The sequence below is a fragment of the Cottoperca gobio genome, chromosome 23 (assembly GCF_900634415.1).
Source record: "Cottoperca gobio chromosome 23, fCotGob3.1, whole genome shotgun sequence".
NCBI classification, from domain to species: domain Eukaryota; kingdom Metazoa; phylum Chordata; class Actinopteri; order Perciformes; family Bovichtidae; genus Cottoperca; species Cottoperca gobio.
Window position 1 is genome coordinate 10,955,958 of NC_041377.1, and position 24,673 is coordinate 10,980,630.

The 24,673-nt window shown below is 43.1% G+C and overlaps 1 protein-coding gene and 1 long non-coding RNA gene across 2 annotated transcripts in view; one reads left to right on the plus strand and one right to left on the minus strand.

Moving 5' to 3' along the window:
• Positions 1 to 15,921, plus strand: part of LOC115028590 (copine-8) — a 67,435-nt gene extending 51,514 nt beyond the window's left edge. The window contains exons 14-20 of the mRNA XM_029462461.1: positions 5,317 to 5,363; positions 6,203 to 6,384; positions 6,812 to 6,939; positions 8,835 to 8,937; positions 10,168 to 10,225; positions 10,342 to 10,415; positions 15,281 to 15,921. Coding sequence (XP_029318321.1) covers positions 5,317 to 5,363; positions 6,203 to 6,384; positions 6,812 to 6,939; positions 8,835 to 8,937; positions 10,168 to 10,225; positions 10,342 to 10,415; positions 15,281 to 15,484 — 796 coding nt within the window. The 3' untranslated portion in view covers positions 15,485 to 15,921. The remainder of the gene's footprint in view (positions 1 to 5,316; positions 5,364 to 6,202; positions 6,385 to 6,811; positions 6,940 to 8,834; positions 8,938 to 10,167; positions 10,226 to 10,341; positions 10,416 to 15,280) is intronic.
• Positions 8,451 to 12,885, minus strand: LOC115028591 (uncharacterized). Its single transcript, XR_003834579.1, has 3 exons — positions 12,767 to 12,885; positions 9,407 to 9,548; positions 8,451 to 8,966 (listed from the first exon to the last, which is right to left on the minus strand). It is a non-coding gene; the product is annotated as an uncharacterized LOC115028591 (long non-coding RNA).
• Positions 15,922 to 24,673: the final 8,752 nt, after the last annotated feature.

The following is a 24,673-nucleotide window of genomic DNA, read 5'->3' on the forward strand; positions in this document are numbered from 1 at the left end:
ATGCCAGATAATATATTACAGGGAGCTACTGTAAATGTTAAAGGAGGTGGAGAAGAAGCAGACGTGTACCATACATCACGACAGGAAGGCTTTCATGTTTGTACGCTGAGGTAAGTTACGGCCATGTGCATAAAGTCCAAGCTGCTCAGAATGACTGAACGTGTGACAGCTGTCTTTGAAATGCATGTGTGTGCTAACACCACATATGTTTACTCGCTCTGTTTACTCGCTCTGTCTGCTAATGGAGAATTCCCATCTTCGAGCCTCCCCGTGCACAGAGCACGTTCCCAGCAGCACTTTGAAACGCTCCGCAAGAGGGTGTGTTTTTTTTTTCCTTTTTCTTGCTGGTGCTTTGGGAGTGTGAGCTGGATGCCGTTACACGCTTGTGTGGCTAAATGAAGTGCCAAGTGCTGTCTCACTGTTTGAAACCTAAATGGACTGTAATGGTCCAGTGGCACTTACTCCAATTGCATAATGGGCAGACTGTGTATTTGTGAGCAGACACATGCAAGCACACACACTTCGAGGTCCCTTGTGTGTGTCTGAATGTTGTTGGACTGTCTACACAGGTATTTTGTCCCTTCGCCAGTCATTTCGTTCTACTTCCTTGTATCCTCCCTTCTTCCCTCCTCTCTTATCTTCTGATTGACAGCTCTTTTTGCGGCTTGAACCCAATCAGCAAATTGTTCATTTGGACCTAATTAGGAGCATGATCTGCTGGCAGCATTAGCATCAGTGAGTGATTCAGGAAGTCTCAATCTGAAAGGCATCGCTGCTCTTATTCTTTTCACTCCCTTTGATAAAGCATTAGTACCACCCATGGATTTCAACAAAGAGGGCTCTATTCATGAGCCTGAGGATAAAAATGAAGAATTGTTGGCTATATCTTTCACTTTGAGTTGTGCCTTTGAAGGCTGCCCTGTCACTCAAAGTGACAGTTATTGTTTCCCCGTGTTTTGGTTTATGAATTGAGTATTGAGACCAGAATAGAAGAAGGAGGGACGTCAGTCTGAAATCATTCTGAGAGGTTATCATTAAATAGAGGAATCAGAATCAAGACAAATATTTGAAAAAATATCTCAGATTTGACATATTCCATACAAAATCCAGATTTTACTGTGTGGGTTCGTTAAATTAACAAGCAACTGCCAATTTCAAGGTTTAAGCTTATCTGACTTACTGCAGGTATGATCTGTTTATCTTTCTTCTCTCCTCTCCTCTCTTCTCCTCTCTCCTCTCCCCACATCTCCCCTTCTCTCTTCTCCCCTTCTCTCCTCTCCTCTCCTCTCCCCTCATCTCTCCTTTCCTTTCCTTCTCCTCTCCTCTCCTCTCCTCTCCTCTCCTCTCCTTTCCTCCTCTCCTCTCCCTCCTCTCCTCCTCTCCTCTCCTCTCCTCTCCTCTCCTCTCCTCTCCTCTCCTCTCCCCTCCCTCTTCTCCCCTCTCCTCTCCTCTCCTCTCCTCTCCTCTCCTCTCCTCTCCTCTCCTCTCCTCTCCTCTCCCCTCCCCTCTTCTCCCATCTCCTCTCCTCTCCTCTAGCCAGATGGACACCTTCCAACCAGCAACATCTGTTTGCTTATTATCAGGGGAGGTCACATTGCACAACCTCTGCTGCCGTTTTTAAGCCACTCAGTGCACTCATGCATATGTTTCCCTCTGGCACTTCAATATAAGAGGAAAGGAGACTTCTTGTGAACATTTTCAAATGTTTTTTTCTTAAATAGAACGTTTTCACTTTGAAGATGAACACTTCCCATACAGGGTGCACAGCCTGTTGAGGCTGTAAGCACTATATACTGCTCACAGACTCATCAGGAAGTATGTGTGTTGACTTTTTTTTTTTTTTTTTTGCCAAATTACAGTGGATTTTAACTGAATTATGGACTGGTGCAATTAAAACCCTATATGAAAAATGGACTTTTGCAGACGATCGTATTATATGGCTACATGTTGCAAATACATTAGAATGAGTTTGTCTCTAAAAGAACGATTTCTACATCACTAGTTCTCAGATTACAAAAAGATACAGGGGAAAACAGTATAAATGTTGCCTTTTCGTCCATTTTCAACTGTTCCGTCTTGTTTTTTTTTGTAAAATTGAGCAGCAGTGAAGATTATTCTAGTAGTGAAAGTTGCTTTGCTGCAGGAGCATGTGAGCTGTGTGCTGTAATCGTATATTTACTGTCTAGAAATGAACTTCAGCATGCAGCCTGTTCGGCCTGCAGGAAAGCTCATTTGAATGTAATGCGCAACCTCCTCGTCAGTCCGCCCCCCGCTGTGAGGTATTTTGTCATATCGGTTCCTAGCTGAGTCACTGCTGGCTTTAACAGCAGGGGAAGATCAGTGACTGACAGAAAACCAGCTGGTAAAGTGGCGTTCCCCCTTCACACCAAACAAACTATCAAATACTGTACAAGGCTTACACACACTGTTCAAAGGGGCAGCCATGTTCTGTTAACACATTCATACAGCATGTAAAGTTGTGTTTCCAAGACTCGGAGGCTCTTGTCCAGATAAAAGAAGCAGGCGGACATACGCAGTGTGTGTACTATAAGACACAGAGACAGCAGGAAGGAGTATATATGGACGTGACGTCGTGAAGCTCAAAGTGGGCGGCTCCGACTGTCGCCATCTTGATTTCTGCTTTAAAGTTGCACAGAATATGGAGATTGACTCGGAGGTTCCTGCTTGGTAGTGAGGAATAGAGAAAGTAAAAGTGAGCAGGCTTCTTCAGTGTGCAATTAAAATTAGGGCACATGGTCACAGGAGCTGCCCAGCAGTGGTGCAGGTTCAGGGTGGGACTCCTCTCTGAAAGACTGTACTGTCCAAATAGAGGTTAGCAGAACAGATCATAAGTTTTGGTACATTTATCCATATTTCTTCCCAGTGAAAATCAACATCCATCCATCGTCTACCGCTTATCCGGGGTCGGGTCGGTTGAAGCCTTTTTAAGACTGAATGAAAACAAAGATGCAGGATTAAGGCGGCTTTAAAGGGGGTGCAGAAGTGTCTCTGTACCTTCAGGGCACAGGACGATGAGGTTTGGTTTTTCAAGCTGAGCTCACAGCTCACCTCCCTCTGATGAAGCTCGTCCATGTGTGTGCCTGTGAAGATTCCTTATCACACCTGCCAGAACACTTTCACTGAAGTCTGTCCAGATGTTTGCAAGTTTAACTAAATTAGAATTGCTTATTGCTTATCCACTGATCAGCAAATGATTTATGTTTTAATTCATAATAAGAAGATACTGGTAGATTGCAGCAGATTTGAGAAAAATCATTGAAAAGACAAAATGTCCAGCTGGATGCCATCCAGGAACATCAACAGGAAGAATCCCAAGAGCCAAAAAAAGTGATGTCTCACTCACATTGTTATGTGATTAATGCAGAGGATAGAGTTGACCTTTTGCAGAGCGCCCTGTGTTCTGCTTTGGATATTAATATTCTCTAAATGACATCTCAAACATTCGGGGTGATAATCACTTTGTAAAGCAGGAAACTCTCACATTGACTTTCAACTTCCCCTGCTAACGACGTGTGTGTGTGTGTGTGCGTGTGCGTGTGCGTGTGGTGTGTGTGTGTGTGTGTGTGTGTGCGTGTGTGTGTGTGTGAGAAAGAGGGCATGCATAATTTAGGCTGGACCTTGTCTGTGCCAACTTGCAGAACTGGACCAGATTTCCCTCAGACCTCTCTGCTCCCTTGTCCTTGCAGTTGTCCACTAGAAAGACTTATTTACTGGATTATTTATAGTCTTGATGTTTTCATTAACCACCTTATTAAGCAGCGTATAATTTAGCTTTAATAAACGTGACTGTTGGGTGAAAACATTTAGAGTTTTCTTCTAACAGGACCACCATGCAGTTCTAAAGATGTGGAAATCCTTACTATTATTGACTACTTGATAAAGACAAAGCTATTGTTTGTGAAAAGATTTGTCACCAGAGAGATCAGAGAGCACCAGACTCAAGAAACAAAGATGTGCACACATGTTATGCATGTAGGTAAATTAAAAACATGGAAGAAATATTTCGTTTACAGTAGCTCCACAGGTTTCCTGCTGTTTAAAAACCCCATGATCATTAAATCTGGTTCTGGAGGTGCAGTGCCTGCTGCTCACATAACCTGCTGCTCACCTGCCCAGGTGACATGAATAACTTGTCATCTTATAGAGCAGCCCAGTCTTTTAGCTACAGGCTTCTCTTGGATAGTGAACTCTGAATAGTTCGGCATGCTAGCAGCATGGCTCAAGAGATAACAGTCATTCAGTCGGTCCACCACTTTGGTCCAAACTGAAATATCTCAATTACTATTGGATGGGTTGCTATGAAATCGTGTTTCTGTTAAACAGTGTTACTGTGTGTTGGTTAACATTTGAATTTTGAGCATCTTAGCATGCTGATGTTAGCATTCAGCTCAAAACACTACTGTGTCGAGGTACAGTCTTAATGCACGGTTGTAGACTCTTAGGCTTGTTTGCAATTTGATGTAACTCCAATATGTTTGCTGTTTGCAGTTATGTAACTCAAAATTAAATTGTCCATTTGCAGTCTAATTTAGCATTTGTAAAATTGTGCCTCCCGTCTACCAGCATGCCATCAGATGTGAAGGGGTCCCAGCTAAATGGGTTTGGAAGGAAAGTCAGGGTGGCTCATGAGACTTTCACTCGTGCAGGTGTTAAGTGTTAAAGAGTTAAAGAGACTAGCTGTTCTGCATCTTAAGACAACAACCTTCCTTTAAATCAGGAGTGTCAAACTCATTTTAGTTCAGGGGCCACATGCAGCACAATCTGATCTCAAGTGGGCCGGACCAGTAACATCACAGCATAATAACCTGTAAATAACCACAACTCACAAGTTTTCCCTTCGTTTTAGTGCAAAAAAGTACAAAATGTTCAAAATGTTCAAATTTAATCTTTTTACAAAACATTATGAACAACCTGACATTTCTTAAGAAGAAAAGGTGCAATTTCAACAATATTGTGCCTCAATTTACACATGTGTGTTACAACTTACAGATCACAGTGTATCTACAAAGGCTTTTACTTTATGATCAAAACATCTAATTTTTACACTTTGCAAAGTCATCCTGCGGGCCGGATTGGACCCTCTGGCGAGCCGGTTTTGACCCCCGGGCCGCATGTTTGACACCCCTGCTTTAGAGCCTCATGTGTAACTCGCTGTCTATTCATTACTGTCACAACTAAAGGGGGAACTCTGTGTGTGTGTGTGTGTGTGTGTGTGTGTGTGTGTGTGTGTGTGTGTGTGTGTGTGTGTGAAAAAGAATTGTTGAGTAATCATCTCTCTATTTCTTGCATTCTCAGGACTCAGATTAACTTCACTGTGGCCATCGATTTCACAGCTTCCAACGGTGAGCCGACCAGTGAACACACACACACACACACACACACACACACACACAAACACTCAGAGACCCACACAAATACACACGAAGTGTTCTGAATGTCTAGGAAGAGAGTTTATTCAAATATATGCAGATGGAGGATCAAGTGTTTTCTAATCGGCCCCTCCGTCACACCTGGCAGCTAAAGCTGAGTGCAGTAACGAGAGAGACGATGGCTGTGATTAAGGACCGTGTTATCCATCTACCCTTGAGCTCCATCGTGGCAGGACAGGAGGAGGCAATAGATGTTTGAGGCTGCGGTGCACTTCATCATGTCTGGCTCTCACAGAAACCTTAATTCAGGGTGATGGCTGGTTGAGTTCTGCAGTTTATTCACACACGGCTGGAAGAGTCTCATGACAACTACGTTGGTTGGTTGTTGGAAACATTATTGAACCACTGAACAAGTATCGGAAAAACATTGTTTAGAAGTTCAAGTAGCTTTTTCAAATCGTAATAAACCCACACAGCTGCTGACGATTCATGTTATTTACAGCACTTATGGGTCATTCATTATCTTATTAGGTTTATTAAATATAATCTACAAAAACTGCATTCTTGATTTATTAATTGGACAATTTTGGACTAAATTACTTTTTGATTTTAAAGTAATTGTGTCTGCCATTTTATTTCATGCAGATAAAGATACAATGTAGCTCTGGTTTCATGAAGAGGCAATCGCACATTTCAAGACAGTTCTGGTTTACTGAGCCACACTGCGCCTTATAAACACTTTAATTCATTCACAAAAGCAAAACAAACAAACTAATTTCCCTCTAACTGTTTGCTCCCTTTGCCACAAACAGGTAACCCAGCCCAGCCCACCTCTCTCCACTACATGAGTCCCTACCAGCTGAATGCCTACGCGATGGCCCTGAAGGCAGTAGGAGAAATCATCCAGGACTACGACAGCGATAAGATGTTTCCCGCGCTGGGGTTCGGAGCCAAGCTGCCACCTGACGGACGGGTGTCTCACGAGTTTGCCTTGGTACGAACAAGAGAGGGAGAAGCATGTTGAGATATTTAAGATTTGGAGGGATGAAACCCTTTTTTTAATGGTCACACATGCAGAGCACACAGCACACACAGTGAAATGTGTTCTCTGCTTTTAACCCATCCTAGTACCAGGAGGCTAGTATTAGGAGAAGTGGGCAGTTCATAGGACAGTGTCCGGGGAGCAATGGGGGAAGGGGGATGTCCGGTGCCTTGCTCAAGGGCACCACGGCAGGGCAGGAGGTGAACTGGGACCTCTCCATGTAGCAGTCACACTCCATTTTTTAGTCTGGTCGGTGACTTGAACCAGCAACCTACTGACTGAGCCACTGCCGGATATTCCCTGTGTTTTTAATCCACCCATCCCTCAAGATATGAATCATGTAGCTTAATGATGCGTTCATCTCCTCTCCTCAATGTAGAATGGGAACCCTCAGAACCCTTACTGCACAGGCATCGAAGGTGTGATGGAGGCGTACTACCGGAGTCTGAAGTCAGTTCAGCTCTACGGACCCACAAACTTCTCCCCAGTCATCAACCATGTGGCCAGGTAACACACACACACACACACACACACACACACACACACACACACACACACACACACATTTGCTGTCCCTGCTTATCTAATGAACTTCAAATCATTTGATTATGTATGAAAGAACACCGAGTACATTCCACACGGTGACGGACACTCGGCATGTGTTCTCAGGTTTCCTGTGATGCCTCCGTGAAGCGAGGGTTGCGAGGGTTGCTACCAAGAGTTTGAGGGAGAGCACAGAACTAGAGACACAAGCAGAGAAAGTACCTGACGGCTGATTACATCTTGGACAAGAACATAATTAATGCTGCAGGAAAGCCACACGGTCACTTAATCTAGACGATGTTCTGAAATAAAAAAGACTTTAAAGGAACTATTCATCCACGTGAGTAATTAAAGAGATCATCAGGTTACTTCATATGTTGAGAAGGTAATTTACTGAGATCTTAATGCGTAGTTACACATGAAGAGTCTGAAGGGAAATGTTGAAACAAGCAGTTATACAGAAGCAGCAGTTCCCTCTTCTTTAATCTGTAATGTCACCTTAAAAGACCAAACTAACTAAATCTAAAGGTCACTAATTCACACGTACTTGTTTGCTTAAACCACACAAACAACGATGTGTAAGGGGTTTTTCCAGGCGATTATGTGTTAAGCATTACACAAGATATCATGTTAATTATTGACTTGTTAATCAGAACTTTAGAGGTGTGTGTGTTGGAGAGCCAGGCTCGCTGCTTCCCCCTGCTTTCAATCTTCATGCCACTATTGTCCTGGATATAGCTTCATTTAACTCTCGGAAAGAAGTAATCCTCATCATTTACTGCTTTATTCTGTACACACGACATCTAGTGCACGTGTGTGCGTCCTGGGAGAGGATCCCTCCTCTGGTGCTCTCCCTGAGATTTCTTCCATTTTTCCCCTTTAAATTGTCAATAATATAAAATATATAAATACAATTCTCCTCATGTTCTCCTCTTTTCATTGTTTTTTGATTGTTTACTCTGCGCCAGATTGTTTTATCTGTGATTGAAACACTCTGCTTGGTCCATGCACAAAACAGAATACAAGGCACAACATGTAATATAAAGTATCATAGAGAATGTCTTAATCAAAAGCCCTTATCCTCTCTCAGCCAGAGTGACTACATCACATTAACTTTTGCCCGTTTGATAAGTACCAGACTAATCAGCACATATTCGACACACAAACCCTCCTAAGTCTCATTAAAACTAGTTGTATTCTGCAACTTCAAGCCTACTTGTAGTTTGTAACCAAGCACAGTTGTTTCTCCCTCATCTGTAATCCCTACATCCCTACATCCCACTCTCCTCTGTTTGTCGCTCCACGTGCAGTTTAGTAACTATTGACGTTGTTGCTCTATGTATCTACTATGTTGTGATCATCTTCAGTGAAGCAGTGAGTGACAGGGAGACATCAGTCATCACCAGTGTGGAGGAAACAGACATAGATCTAACCTCCCAGTGCAGAAAGGTGAAGCGGAGCAGAAGCGACTGGAATAATCTCAGTGTGTAAATGTCAGTACCAGTCGGTTCACGACTCACACGGGAGCAAAAGGTCAAACCCAACATCGCAGGAGAAATTGAGAGCAGCATTGAGCCGGGGAATCTATAGAAATGACCTGAAGGGAGATGTACAGAGAGATGTACTTGACAGATTAAGATCCTCCAGAGTGGGAAGTTTATTTATTCAATGAGAAAAAAACTCATTATCACACAAGTACTTCGACCTAATTTGTGAAGCAGCTGAGTACATTAATTAAAACCACGCAGAATGATGCTTAATACGCCCAAGTAATGAATCACTATGGTAAACAACAAAAGACACGAGGATGCGCATGAATAACTACAAAATAATCGGTTTTGTGTGTTTCCCATGTGTAGATATGCAGCTTCTGTGAAGGATGGCTCCCAGTACTTTGTGCTCCTCATCATCACAGATGGTGTCATCTCAGACATGGCCCAGACCAAGGAGTCTATTGTCAACGTAAGTGCATCTGCATCCACACCTGCCCCCTGAAACAAAGAGGAAAAAGACGGATTCATTTGAAAGTGTATGCTACAATGGATGTGCAATTCAACCCCTAACTAATAACTTCATTTGTTTAGCAGATTTTACACACATATGCAATACATTAAAAGATTTTTGAAATGACACATGAAAAGACTAAAAGTCAGAACATTAAAAACAAAGCAGGCGAATGAATGGAGAGGAATGCTGCCATTGTTATGTATATAAACTGTCTCTCAAAGATGGGGCAGATAGTGCATCGTGGTGCTTCATGGTGCTACCAGCAGAGACAATCCATTCTTTGTATGAACATACGGGATTGTTCAGATGTGTAGTATTGACACATATTTTTACTCGTGTCTGAATATCCATCCTTAATTGCAATGCAAACAGAAACCTGATGTGACTGGGGAGCCTTTACTATTGTTATTCCTTTAGTGCTCACTTTTGACAGCATGTTATTCGCCCTCCGTCCGTCCTCCCCTTCACTGTCGAGTGCTCCAGAGGCCAGGCAGAGCACGGTGGACAATGCAAACAAAGTGAACGGCAGCCGCTTTTTTGTGAAGGCAGTAATCCATCTCAGGCTTCTGAAAACAGAGAATGAGAGGAGAGGTTGAGAAGAGCGAAGTGTTGAGGAGACAATGAGGCCGCGAGAGGGGACGCAGGCGGCAGGGTAGAAGGGGGTGGCAAAGATGAGGGGACTGGAAAAAAAAAATCAGAGCGAAGGGCAGTGGAGACGTAAAGAAAACCTTTACCGAGGGGCGCGGGAAATAAACGAGATGTTTTGATAAGATCATCTATTGCTCTGCTGCCTGAGGTCAACCCATTACTCAAAATACGCTGAACACACACACACACACACACACACACACACACACCCTCTCTTTCAAATACCCGCTCTGTGTCACTTACACACATACCCACACACACACACTCATGTCATTTATAAGCTGTCAGCGAGTGCAGGCCGTGTTGTTGATTCCCTCGCCTCTAATATTATTCCTTTTGATGCCTCGACCCACGCAGCGCTGCAGGAGGTGCTACAGAAAACACAGGTTTACACACACACACTGTATGTACTAGACATGCTGGCAAGACATGAACATCTTCTTCATCCTATTAACCACCTTACTCCACTGGGAGGACTCACAGCTTTCACTAAAGGATTTCAAATGTATTAAATATCCATTGTTTCCTCTCCTGCAGGCCTCCTGTCTGCCGATGTCAATCATCATCGTGGGGGTGGGGCCTGCAGAATTTGATGGTAAGTCAACAAACACTTGTGATTTATATATTTATGTGTAAGAAACTCCGCATCCTGCATTTTACAGAATTATTTCAACAGTGAGAAATAGTTTGGGTTTTCTTTCTTCTTCTCAGCGATGGAGGAGCTGGACGGAGATGAAATCAGAATCTCATCCAGAGGAAGATATGCTGAGAGAGACATTGTTCAGGTACACACTCCTTTGTCTCAAACCAACTGCTGTTTTATTGTTCTCTTATGGAAAGTCTGATTGTTTTGACTGTAATCCAAAACGAAACCTCGTCCAAGATTACAAATGAGCTCTGCCTTTAGGGATGGAGATCCTTCGTCAGAACCTTTTTCTGATTTTATCCCTAATGTGATGATTTTATGAACCACCAGCAGTAAAAATCGAGTAATTAACCAACTTTACTGCTCCATGGTAAATAGTTGTTGCTGGGCCCCTATTAAACCCAGAGTCATTCCTTTTGTCTGTGTAATGTTTACAACTTGTCTGTGCTGGAAGAAACACATTAATTAAATGCACAAAACTGAGACAATAAAAGTCTTGAAACTAGATCGATATAAGGTCTCTTATGACGTCAAGTGAAGCTTTAGTGGTGCATATTCCCAAACAAAATTACAATTAAATGAGCACAGTGTGGACACACAATAAGCCCGGAGCCGCAGGGCAGTTGCTCAGTTTTCCTGGCCGGTAATCCGGCCCTGGTAAATATAGCACAGCTAGAAGGCTGCTGCCAGTCATCTTAATCTCTGGAATTTGAAGGCACAATGAGGAGCATTTGTTAAACACACATTCAAAGTTGGCCCCGGCTCAACAGGGGGTTACGGGGCTCGCCAACCCCGGCTTTACTTTAGTTTTGGAACGAGCTGCGGTGTTTCGGCACTGTGTCCGCCTTTTCCGTAGAAGTCTGCTGGATCCAAGCTTACGAACTGGCACCTGGTCGCTACATCTTTATAGACACAAATGTCCCAAACAAAGCAAAATAAGAAAATCCAGGCAGACGGCTGCAGGGTCTCTGCACATACAGACCACGCCACACATTTCTAGCGAATCACAAGTGATGATTGAGAGGGATTATTTACACTGTTTTTTAAGGAAACTCCTACTCATTGTGCCTTTAATTATGCGAAAGTATCAAAACTCATTTAGTGACATGTTGATGTTGGACAATGTACATTCCATCAGGAAGACATTCCTCCCCCCCCAAAATCACAACTTTACCAAGGATTTATCTGAAAGTGTAGAAGGATTTGTGTGCAAGCCTTGTCACTGTTTTAAAGTGGCTTGAAAACACCTGAGTCCTGCCCAGGCTGTTCAACTCTGTCCATGCAGACACCTGGTCACCTCGACCCCGTGCTGCAGCCCAGATGGCAAGATGGACACACACAGAGAGATAACGACATGCTCCGCAGTATCTGAGGAGAGTCCCTCAGCTCGGACCCCGGCCTACAGGGCAGCGTGGGGGCCAAGCTGCTCTTTTAATTCCTCCCATGAGTTTGAGTTATGAAGTGGGTCCCTATTGATCGGAAAACATTAAGGGAAAAAAAAGGGCGGGAAACTGAGGGGGATGGTTTAAGAGTTGGGCCAAAGGAGGGCAACCAGGAGAGAGGACCAAAGTCCAGGAGATGGAACGAACGGGCGTAGCCGCTCTGGAAGTCAGCAGCAGGGTCAGGATCAGTAGTCTGCTGCTCTGTTCGGCGGCAGGAACTGGGGACTGCTTGCGGAGGGAATGCCTGAGCTTGGCCAACGCAGGGACTCAAATGTGCATGGTGTCGGCCGAGGTGCTGCGCAGCCGAGACTCAGGGTTGCTGGGCGGCGGAGACTCAGGCCGAGGAGCAGGCTTCAAGCTGACAGGACGGCGGCTAGCCGATTTGGAAGCAGGCTGTGAAGCAGGCTGGCAAAGAAGGGTGTTTAAAAAGTCTTTGAGCCATGGTTTATTAGCCACTTCCCTGCGTGCCATCCCCAGAGCAGCCTCTTTGTAGCCTGAATTAGGAGCTCTTTTCCATTCACCATGCAGGCAGCTGAGGGAGTATGACAGATTATAATGTTCACACTCAAGAGTCTACTGGGTCAATTTTAATGTCCAGATAGTCCTGTCTCTCAGGATTTCCCACGTAGCGCTCCGGGGTCCCCACCTAGGGTTTCGGTGCAGGTGCTGGAACACGCGGCAGTGGAGCAGGAGAGGGGGCTGGAACTGCCGGCTGAGTCAGGGCTGCTCTTAGCTACTGGAAGCTTGGGAGGCAAAATTTGCTAGCGCCTGCTCATAGGTTGATGCTGACTGGGGTGCCTCCACAGCAACGGTGGCCTGCAGCGCCTTGTGCTGCTTGAGGATGACCTCCGCCCTCTCGAAGAGAGACTGTGGTGAATGATGTGAGTCCAAAATTGGCCAGATTGTTCTGTCACGGAGCGTGTTTGGACCCAAATGCAGCACACAGGAAACCAGGAACAGATAATGACGTTTAATGTCGAAGCTTGGCAGGTACAGTGCAGGACAGATACTCAGCACAGGGTAAATACAAAAGTCCAAGTAGACGGACCAGTAGGGGACAGGCAGAAGGTAGATCGTGGCCGGGCAGAGAATCGGGAATCAGGAGAGACGAGCAGGTCAGAAGCAGGCGGGGTCGGCAACAGGAAATCAAGTGCTGGAAAGTCTTGCATGAGTTACAGTACAGAGTGGGTGAGCGGGAGAGGCTTAAATACTGGCTTGATTGAAGATGAGATGCAGCTGGAGCCCAAGTGAACTGATGGGGTGGGAGTGGCTGGCTGGTGGGTTAGGGTGGAGGCGTAGTTAATGGAAGTATACAGAGGTGCAGCAGGTATGGAGAGAAGCAGACCGCTGACAGGAAAGTACAAGATTCCTGGGATTGGCTGCTCAAAATCTAAACTATGATTAGTTTCTATTCATTCCTACAGCCTGTCAATCATCTGTATTCATCCCTTTTTGATGATTTTTTTATTTGTATCCTCGTTTGCTGGGAGCAACCCACAAAGACAATTATCACTTTTCAGATTGGAGTCATTCCCTGACACCAAAGCATTATGAGTGAGCCGTTTGTTTGTTGTGACACAGTGGAGTCACATTCTTCTCCTCCGTGACCTTTACGCCTCCGCTGTCATATTTTGCTCCCTCACACCCTCCCTCAGCCCACGTAGGCGAGGGAGGCACGCTCGTTAGTTGGCTTTTTAACAAGCTAAAGTACACACACACACGCAGGCTCTCTTTGCAGAGGAGATGGTGTAAAACTAACTTTCAGTTCTGGAGCATTACACCAGTTCTTCCTACAGGCTCTCATTACCAGCGAGCTAATAACCCCGACTGACACGGTGAGGGTTACATTTCGCAGCGAGGGTTTCCAGCACAAATTGGCCTCTCATATGAGCCTGTGATTAAGTCAATTAAAAAGTCTCATATCTGTACTCGTTTACTTCAGCAATATCATCCATGTAAGAGCATTTTGTGACACGTGAGTGAAAGACACCAGCATTTATCTGCATTGAGAAGAACAACATGTGTCCGACGGTTCCCGAGCAAAGCTCTTATTATAAGTTGGTCTGGATGCCAATGTTGCTTCAGTGCTTGTTTTGAGGTGAAGTGGCACTCCAACAATAGCTGGTAGCTCTTTCTTTAATGAAGCTGTTGACCTCCATGAGAATATAGTGCACAGTCCCAACAACATGCACTACAGTAAACACACGCTCAGTTCATCTGACGCAGTGATTTTAAAGGATGATTCCCTATATTCCCATTATCCCAATGTGGGTCTTATTATTAAATCACAGGGCAGATACACTCATTATTTTTTCACTAATGGAAACAGCCTTGGCGGATGTCTGCCTGACCTTCTAGTTTCCATCGCTCTAAATTCCTGAGATTTATGAAAAACTGTGAAAATCAGAGCAAAGTTGTAATGAAATTGATGTGTTCATGATCTCTTCCACGGCCAGTAGTGACGAGACACATTAAATACAGCCACCATGAAGTCCTGCTGCTGCACAGTTTTCATGTTGCTTTACATAAATATGATGTAAACAGATTATACATTTGAGAATAAGACACATCTGGTACTGGGAATCAGTACCGGCATGCCTTTAGGGGAGGAATTGGAGTTGGAATCAGGAGAGACAAAGTCAGATGCATCTCATCCTTCCTTGTGCGTGGGACAACGTTAGACTCCTGACCTGTTGCAGACCCGTTCTTGACTTTGCAATCGTGAAAACTAGCAGTGGCTGATCATCGTGTTTAAACTTGTATATCTATATCACTAATACTTAATCCCAGTAATCCCACACCGCTAACTGGGTGTTGGTATATAGCTGCTGGCTCTGTGCCCATCTCCTCTCTCCAAGATTAAAGCTGTTTCATTTCACACACCAGCAGTCCCAAATGGCGTCAGCAAGCTTCAATACGTAACACTCTCAGTAAAAACATCATATCACTGAGTGGCTCATTTCTTGTATCCACATGTGCTGCTCCTCTCAAGGATCAGATCAGATATTCACCAGACAACACAGTTTAATTTCAGAAAATAGGTCTTAATCTACTCTGCAGCAATCACTTTGTGCACAAAGCAACTTGAAACAAAAAGTATGAATTATGTTGCATAATTAGAATTGTTTTATTCCATCATCCTCCCCACTTGCTCCCATTCATTTCATCATCATTCTTCTGTTTGTAATCTTCTAATTACTGCTCTTTGTCTTTGCACTCCATCTGCTCTTTACTCTGCAGGTTTCATCCCTGTGGCTCATTTTGCCTTTTCCCCCCCCCTCCGACTGTGTCTCATGTCTTCCCCTCAGTAGTTGCACCTCTCTTACTCGTCTCCAAGACTGACATCAACAAAAGTTTCTCATTTCCAGCCAGCGACTGTTGATTTTGCGGCTGAAATAACAAGTGTCTTTTTAGTTAGCTAGCTAATTAAGATGATGTTAGCTCCATGAGTCGTTGACGACACGGCCTCGGGCTAAATTAACGAGAACCCTATAAAAACCCATTTGATGACATTTACGATATTGTGCCACTAACTCACCTCCTTCCCTCTTCTCCCTCTCAGTTCGTCCCGTTCAGGGACTACGTCGACCGGACGGGGAACCACGTCCTGAGCATGGCCCGGCTCGCCAAAGACGTCTTGGCCGAGATCCCCGACCAGTTCCTCTCTTACATGAGGACCCGCGGGATCAAGCCGTCGCCAGCGCCGCCTCCCTACACGCCGCCTCCCTACACGCCGCCAGGACAACCCATCCAAACCCAGATATGAGGAGCCGGGGGGGGGGAGACAGGTTTCCAAGTCAGGGGTCAGCTGAACTTTACGCGTGAAATACTTCCAATTTCCCTAAAGCCGCTCTCTATGCCTTGTCATCGTGGATCACGGTGGTCTTTTCTCGTGTTCAGGAAGCTGCATGTCGGGCCAGGAGAGTGTCGCTTTTGAGTACAGAAAAAGCCAATGAGAGTCTGTTTACTTCCACTGTCAGCATTCCTGCTAATGTCTGGAATTTATTTATTTCTTTGATCTGAGAAACCTGGACAGGCCTCGGAGAGACTTCCACGAGTCTGAATTCTAGCTGGGAGGAAACATTGTAAAGAGAATGTCTCCAGATAAAAAGGAATCACCTTTTCTGTAAATAACAACACGTGTAACTTCTTCTTTCTCTCTCTCTCTCTCTCTCTCTCTCTCTCTCTCTCTCTCTCTCTCTCTCTCTCTCTCTCTCTCGCTCTCTCTCTCTCTCTCTCTCTCTCTCTCGCTCTCTCTCTCTGTCTCTCGCTCTCGCTCTCTCTCTCTCTCTCTGTCTCTCTCTCTGTCTCTCTCTCTCTCTCTCTCTCTCTCTCTCTCTCGCTCTCTCTCTCTCTCTCTCTCTCTCTCTCGCTCTCTCTCTCTGTCTCTCTCTCGCTCTCTCTCTCTCTCGCTCTCGCGCTCTCTCTCTCGAACTCACTCATTGTTTACAGTAAACACTATCAAGGATTTTTACTGTTGATACTTTTATATACACATAGTTTCAATATGAAGCTTGTAGTATTCTCTCTCTCTCTCTCTCTCTCTCTCTCTCTCTCTCTCTCTCTCTCTCTCTCTCTCTCTCTCTCGCTCTCTCTCTCTCTGTCAGGTAGCAGCAGTGCAGGTCCTGGTAGCCCTTCTGTACCGTACCGTACTGTATTCCGGTGTTTGTATTAACCTTTTGCATGAGAGTAGCCTCAGTCAAGTGCATGCATATAGTATCCGTGCACTACCTCTTCTACCCATTCGTCTGTCTGTGGGGGGGTGAGTGTCTGTCTGCCTGTTTCTCCATTTGTCACTTCACCCTGTCTGTCTGTCTGTCTGTCTGCACTGCTCTCGGGCCTGAGAAGTCTGTCTATCTGTCTCCCTGTTGCAGCGTTTCTTCCTGTCTCTCTCTCTCTCTCTCTCTCTCTCTCTCTCTCTCTCTCTCTCTCTCTCTCTCTCTGTCTCTCTCTCTCTGTCTCTCTCTCTCTCTCTCTCTCTTTTTAAGCCTCTGTCACTTTTACTAGCTGTGTTTCAACACAACAATTATTTGGAGCATTTTGAAATGCTTCCCGGAGATGTTGTGTCCAACGTCTTCAAAAAGTTCCCTTCAGGGATTAAAACAGCCTTGTTTAGTGCTAAACGTTAGCATGCTAACACTCAATTAGGATGGTAAACATTCTACCTGCTAAACAGCATCTCAACATCGTCACTGTGAGCAAACCCGACCGCACAGTCACCGGGCTGCAGACTCTCCGTCTTATAATATATACATTACTAAACAAATGAGAACAAATGTTTCACATTGCAAATGCCAATTTGTTTGCTCTAACAACTAACTAACTAACTCTCTCTCTTTCTCTCTCTCTCTCTTTCTCTCTCTCTCTCTCTCTCTCTCTCTCTCTCTCTCCTCTTTCATAACAAATATGATGAGGATTCAAATTGAATGGAAGCATAGCTACTCTCTCTCTCTCTCTCTCTCTCTCTCTCTCTCTCTCTCTCTCTCTCTATCTCTCTCTCACTCTTTCTCTCTCTCTCTATGTCTCTGTTCTCTTCCAAACTGCCTTGGCAATATGATGCCCACGTGCCCAGGGGTTTCGTCTCATTGTGTCGTCTAACCCCACATCCCTACCCCACGTTTAAAACGACAGCAGCTGATCTCAAACTAAATGCAGTTTGAGCATAAAGAGCCCAGCGGTCAAAAATGCAGAGAAAAACACTTTTCCCCCTTACGTTGGCTTTTTTGTTCCATTCCGGTGTGTACTTTTGATTGCACCTTTAGCTTTGATATAGCTTTTTATATGTTTGTTTTTATGATGTATTTTTATGTGCCAAACATGTGTGAAGGAGGATTCATGTGGTTCCTGTCAGTCGCTGAGGATGTCTGACACGTTTCCACTTTAACATTGTTTCTAATGAAGAACGAGTTCTGTTTTTGTCAGGATTGTAAGCGTTTCAATAATAAGTGGATATGTTGAATGACATTTGTTTGTTGTATGACACAACTTCTTTCCCAAAATGTTGGAATGCAGGAACATTTTAACGTTGGATCGTGAGAGAATCACACCAACAATGTGAAAGGTTATTTAAGCATTGCAGTGATGTTAAAGCTTACAGTCATGCTGTTGTATCAACACCCTGCAGTAGTCTTAAAATATAGCACAAGCATTATTATGATTATTTTTATTTTGTATGAATTACTGTAAAGCTCACGATCACCACATCCTACTACTCTTATGTCTTAATATCTTATCAACCCAGCTCGATTCACACACGCAAATGTCTGTCAGTGCCAGACATTTGGGTCATAATCATTCGGGAGATTTGAAAAGAGTCACTTGTATAATGTATAGAAGAAAGATACCAGACCATGCAAAGTGACTGACATTATCGAAACACTGCCAGATGTCTTAAGAACACTACACAGTAGAGTGACCGAACATTATGTAACTGACATTTTCTACACCGTTAGTTTTGAATATCGTTCATCGCTGCCTTGTCTAGTTGCTTGATATTTCCAGGGTCATCTCTTTTTTTCTTTACAGTCCCCTCCTGTGTAGCCACTGTAGCAGATTGGACTAACTGTGCGTTTGCTTAGCCGGTGCAGACTCCTGCAGCCTCCCACTGCGTTCACAGTGTCGCTGGACACATCATTAGGACTGCAGGTCACCCGAAGGAGCTCATTACTGCCTCAGCAGATAAACTGATAAACAGTTTGAGATCCAGCTCTGGGTCAGAGAAGGCATTTCTTTGGGACTGCCTACACGGAGTCAGCTGAGTGTTCGATGTTAGTGCTTGGTGATAATTTAGCATAATAAGCTAGCTAATTAGCTAACATTAGCCACCGTAAGCTCCTGGTCATTCCGCACCAAGTAAAGCTGTAATGCATTTTATTGCTCATGAATTCAACTTTTCATTTGTTAGCTACGAGCTATCTTTGGCGCACAGCTTGAAATTGCAAGTGAGCGCTCAATTAATTCAACTTTGACCTTGATTGACGCTGACCTGCTGTATGAAGCAAGGGAGGTAACCATAGAAACAGAAATAACTAGCTGCCTTCACCGCAGGGCTCCGCGCCCGCTCGCCGTGTTTTTTCATGATAATTGGCCGGTCATCTTCAAACCCAGGCCGTCACATGGTGTACGTGTTATACAGACAGTCGACACGATGTCACTGTCAGGCCATTTGAATGGCGAACTACCTCCTGTTTCAAGTCACGTGTTCTTCAGCACATCCTGCATCTCTTACTTCATGCTCATTTCGCCAAGTACACAAGCACAGGACATGTGTGGAAGCACAAAAAGGCCGTAAGGACTTGACTCTTGACTCTTACTTTGAAATTTAATCATTGCAGAGTATTTAATGCTGTAATTGAAATACTATCGAATTTATAGCATTTAAATATTTTACTATGAGAACAATATATCTAAATTAATGTTGTTTGAATACTTAAACCTCGTCGTTAAATAACTATTCAACTTGCTCAAATCTATAATTTTGTATATTTTCTTTTAAATAAAGTGTGAATTTTCGATCTGAATTTGTGAATTTGGAAAATAAGTTTTTTAAATTGCAAAACTTTAAGTTACCTTCTGGAAATGTCAAAATCGGGAATTAATAGAAGCCTAATAATTCACATGGATGGGTTTCAAATTAAAATATTTCAGTGATATGAATTTATTGGTATTTAAAAGTCAACATTTCAGTTAGAAAATGTATTCATTTGTTATTATTTGGCCTTTCTTTGCTTCCATACAACACAAACGTTCACACATTATCGTCATGTTGGTCTGCTTTGGGTTGACAGATATTATTATTATTTTAAACTTTCCATTCTTTTGCCATCATGCAACAGCTTAGTAACTTTGCCAAGCCCCTAAAAACGTGTGTGTGTGTGTGTGTGTGTGTGTGTGTGTGTGTGTGTGTGTTGTGTGTGTGTGTGTGTGTGTGTGCGCGTGCATGCGTTTGATATAAGTATACTTTGCGTGTGTGGGCCAGTGTGTGCGCGCCTGTGTGGCACCTTTATAAGAGGGTTTTAATAGACAATGTGAGGTGTAAACACACATAAGATCTTTGTTTACTAAAGCTATCCAAATAAAATATTGTATGCTCGTCATATCTTCTTAACAACGTGCACTATGTTTGCATGTACAGTTTTACAAAGGATGCACCGGTTCCTTTTGTTGAAAACTGAGTGTTTTGAAATATAAACTATATGAAAATTAACTGTACAAAATTGCCTTAAATCTTTCACAGATTTTCTTGGAATTGTGCGATGCCTTCTTCAGAAAAATGAAATGTTTCAATGAATTAATCGTTCTATATTTTGTGTCGGTGTTTTTATTGCTTTCTAGTGGATTTTCTTTGCACCAGTTCAATTATTGAAAAAGAATTCTCTTGTACTTTTTTTGAATCCGTGATTAATCAGAGAAAGCATGGCTGAAGTACTGATTGTCTGATAATACATATAATAGATGACTATTTCTGTATCGAACTATGGATTTTTAAATAAATATTCATACTAAACACAAAGGTTGCCGGAGGTCTGTGTTTGTCTTTTGTCACTTCTCTTCATTTATAGTTTATTACAACTAATGTGTGGTTCGTTCCCCTTTGACAGGATAATTGTAGTACATGAACGTCTTCCCACACCAAAAACACACAAAGCACACGGACACAGGACCACGAGTGTTTACATCACATCACAGTTCATTTATAGAGGCAGGCACCAAACATGCAACATTTATTCATGTCATCTTTCTGTTTCTCTGAATCACTGATTTCCAATCCAAGTGGCAACTATTCCCTAGAACAGGGGTGGGGAACCTCCGGCCTCCGGGCCGTATACGGCCATTTGATCCGGCCCTCGAGGTCATTCATAAAACGCACACAAAAGAAATCCACTAGCAAAAAAAACTAGACTGCAATATTTTAAACGGGCGACTGACTGTTTTTCCTGGCCAAGGTCAGGGTCCTTGAACACAACATGAGCGGAACGTGGTCACGTCAAAAAACTTCAATTTTAAACGAGACTCATTGATATCAGTGAACGCAGCATGGCGACCTCTTGGTACTTATATTATTTTTTATTATATTTAATTATTGTGTACTGCCTTTTTACTTCATATCTTCTTTTACTGTGACAAGATAAATGTCCCCGTTGTGGGACTAATAAAGGATTGTTTTCTGATAAAACAGAAAGATACATGGATAAAAAAGTTGCTTTTTTGCACACCATAAATGAAAGGTGAAATGAATGGGCTGTGTCTTAAAAGATTTTTGCAGAGGTTATGAGTTCAATAATTTGTTTGGCCCTTGAAGGATGTTGTAAAAACAAAATGGCCCTTGATAGGAAAAAGGTTCCCCACCCCTGCCCTAGAATATGAAATTGAAATATTTTTTCTGAGAGTAATTGTTTAAAGACGCATTAAGAAAGACTGGCAATGCCAGAGGTTGATAGAGTTCTTCATCAACACTCAATACTCAGCAAGTACTTTAACAGGTGCTCAGATCCCTGATTTTCAAAAGTCACAATCCAGCTTGTTGTTTTTTGGAAAACATTTTGGGAAACAACTTCTTGTCGAAGGTTAAATGAGAGGATTGATACCACACACAAATGTAATACATTAGGAGCTGGAGCCGGGAGGTGGTTAGCTTAGCTTAGCATTAGAAGCAGGGGAAACAGCTAGTTCTGCTCTTGTCTAAGAAATATACCTCCCAGCGCCTCAAAAGCTCACTAATGAACAAGTTGTACCATGTTTGTTTAAAGCAAATACAAACAGAGCTGGCCTGGGGTTGATTAGTACATACTGTACAAGCAATTAGGGACATTTTCTTGTGTTTATGTTTCTCTTAACATAAATTATTATTTTAATAGAATGTCACTATGCAACCACTGCATTCATGTTCCTTCTCTAATCACGATGATATGTGTCCATATGAGCTGCTGTTTACGTGGTAACTTCACCTGCCATGTGTCTGAAACACACACCCACTGTGCATCTGTTTATTAACACATGATGAACATACTGAATGTTGACAGGATCAATGTTAATGATGTCCTTGAGAAGCAACACAGAGGGGTTCAACAAAGATATTTATAATTAACAAATAAACATTTTCCACTTTGTTAGCGTGGACTTGAACACATCAGTGACATTTCAGAATGGATGACGTAATAAAGTGAGACATCCACAGTACATATGTCAGGACAGGTGTCAGTTAAGAGGGTGACAGATGTAATACAGTGTCCACACAGTGTCCTGCAGTCCACACAGGCCCCAATCAATCACCATCAGCCTCTTGTGTGTGTGAGAGAGATGTCAGGTGTTGGCCCGCGCATTCTCCATCACACATACAGTCGGAGAGCGGACAAAATTGGCTGATGAATTTACCTCGTTACAGATCCACATTTGCATATATTTGCAAAATAAATTCTCTTAGCTGGCTTCACATATGGCTCCGCCAGAAGTCAAGATTGAAATTGTGGATTGGCGGCCTGAAGTGAAGGGAAATTAGAGTTTAATGATGTTTGACGCCTACATCTAAATAAAATAGGACAGCAGTGAGGAATTCTGCATCATTCTGGGAGGTTTGTCATGCAGAGGTGTGTGTGTGTGTGTGTGTGTGTGTGTGTGTGTGTGTGTGTGTGTGTGTGTGTGTGTTCAAGGGAATAAAGATTTATTTTAGTTGTGAGGTAAATGGCACTCAGCTATCAAATGTTCCACCAAACGCAATATTAATTTATTCCTTCTCTGTGGCAGCCTTGAGGATACTTTGGTGTCTCTTGGAAAAACGATATATTTGTTATTTGCACATCGAGAACTATTGAACTTTCCAAATAATAATCAAGTCCTCAACCTACGTAACAAAGAATAATTTGTATTTTTCTGAACCACATAGAAAGACAGGCTTTCTTTGTAGCAGCACGGAGGGTGGAGTCAGGTCATCAAGGACATTCAACTCACCTGCTCTGATTGCACACTGCTGTACTTAAGTGTGTCAGTCCCCCCACTTTCTGCTTCGCTTGGTTACATTTCGTTTTGGTTTACTGTGCCACATAACAGCACAGCTTCCTTTCCTTTTTGTTTGGTCCAAGTAAACCTTTTACTTTAAACTCCTGTGTTCTTCCTTGAGGCGGTCTAAGACATGGGAATGCGAACTGCACATTGTTTTGCTAGATAAAGTCACTGCTCATTTAATTTTATTACCTCCGCAGATTATGTTTTTGGTTCGGTTTGATTGTCAGCAGGATAACGGAAAAGCTGCCCAATTTTCATGGAACGTAGTGGAAGGGTGTAGCGGCGGCCAAGGAAAACTTTTTTATTTTTCATTTATGGAAATGGCCTTGGCGGAGGTCTGCACTCTGAGTGCTGTTCTAGTTTTATTTTAACCACAATGTTCCTAACAACTCTTCCACACTGCTGGCTGTGAGAGGAAAACAGCAGGTCTTGTGTCTACACTGGATTTATTTGGTTGTGCATTTAGATCACAGCCCAAAATACACAATCGTACAGGTACACAAAGGTACGCAATATCAAATACACGCGTGTCAAATGAAGGCATTGAAGGCCAACAGAACTCACCGTCTTGACATTTTGAAAGAGCCATTTGACATAAACCATTGAGAAAGTAAATATTTCACTGTGTAACTCTTTCATTTGTTGCATTAAATATGTATGACTAAATAAGCAACAATGGAAGTTAAACATACATCTTAAAGTAGAAGTCATTAAGATGTTCTTGTTTATTTTTTCAGGTAATTGTGTGTTTGTGCAGGACCCCAGCATGCATAGTAAGAAAGTGATTGAGAAAATGGGTGTTTTCATGGTCTTTAAGAGAAGCAGGAATTATAATTGTTGGTCCCATTTACTCGTTACTCGCTAGAAGATTCAGGAAAAGTGAGGGTCATGTTCGGTAGGATGATTGAGGTGGAAGGGGGTCGAGGAGAAGGTTGTCGGGGTCATGTGCGGTAGGAAGATTGGGGTCGAGGAGAGGGATTAAAGGGGGTAGTTGTGCGGAGCGTCTGAAACCTGGGTACAAACCAAAAACGTTCTTGTTCTGCTAATGTTTGTTTTACGCAGAAGCATCTGAGAAGCATCATTGAAACTGTTCAAAGCAGAGCAGGCAAAAAAAGACTTGGCTGGTGATTAGATGAACCATCTGTCAATCAAATCTATTTTTGTAAGACTTCAAATACAGGGGAGAGTCTTGTGAAGATGTCAGCACACTGTGTCCATTGGGTGTTGTAATGCAAAGGTGATTGGTGTCTTGTGTTTTTTTACTTGCACAAACAGGAGAGTCGTGTGCATTCGTCTGGTTGCTTTAAATAGCTTTGTTTTCCCAGAGTCCCTTGATGCCGAGAGATGAAATGGAAGGATTGATTGAGGGGCGAAGAGAGGCAGAGGGAGGGAAAGGTGCTAATACCACCGTCAATCAACATCTAATGCAACACCAACAAAGAGAACGAGGGAGAGAGAGCGAGATAACAAAAACTACATCCATACACACACACACACACACAGAAGTAACTCTGCTTATATCTCTGCTCAGCATATGACGCTCAAAATGCAAAGAAATAAGAACTCAACCTGACATAATCACACAGAACACTCTGTACGTTATACTTTAAAGAAATAGTTGCCAATCTCTTCATTGTTTAAATATTTAAATTTGTCATTTCAAAAGACTGATGTCTTAATGCTTGAGTAAATCTAATGAACACTGTGGTCGGGCGTCTGTCAACCGGGGTTGTAATTATGTTCACTTGTCACTTCCTGACACGGACTGTAGCTTAGCAACCTGCCACGGAGACGGAGCTAAAGTTAAATCTCATTTAAATATTCCCCAGAAATGAAAAGACAGAAAGAAAGCTGGGTTGCATTTTCTAAACGTGAAGTTCCCATTAGGCAGGACACCCCTAAAAGCATTCTCTCACACACCTCCCCCACAACGCCATGAAGGTTTCACAGACAA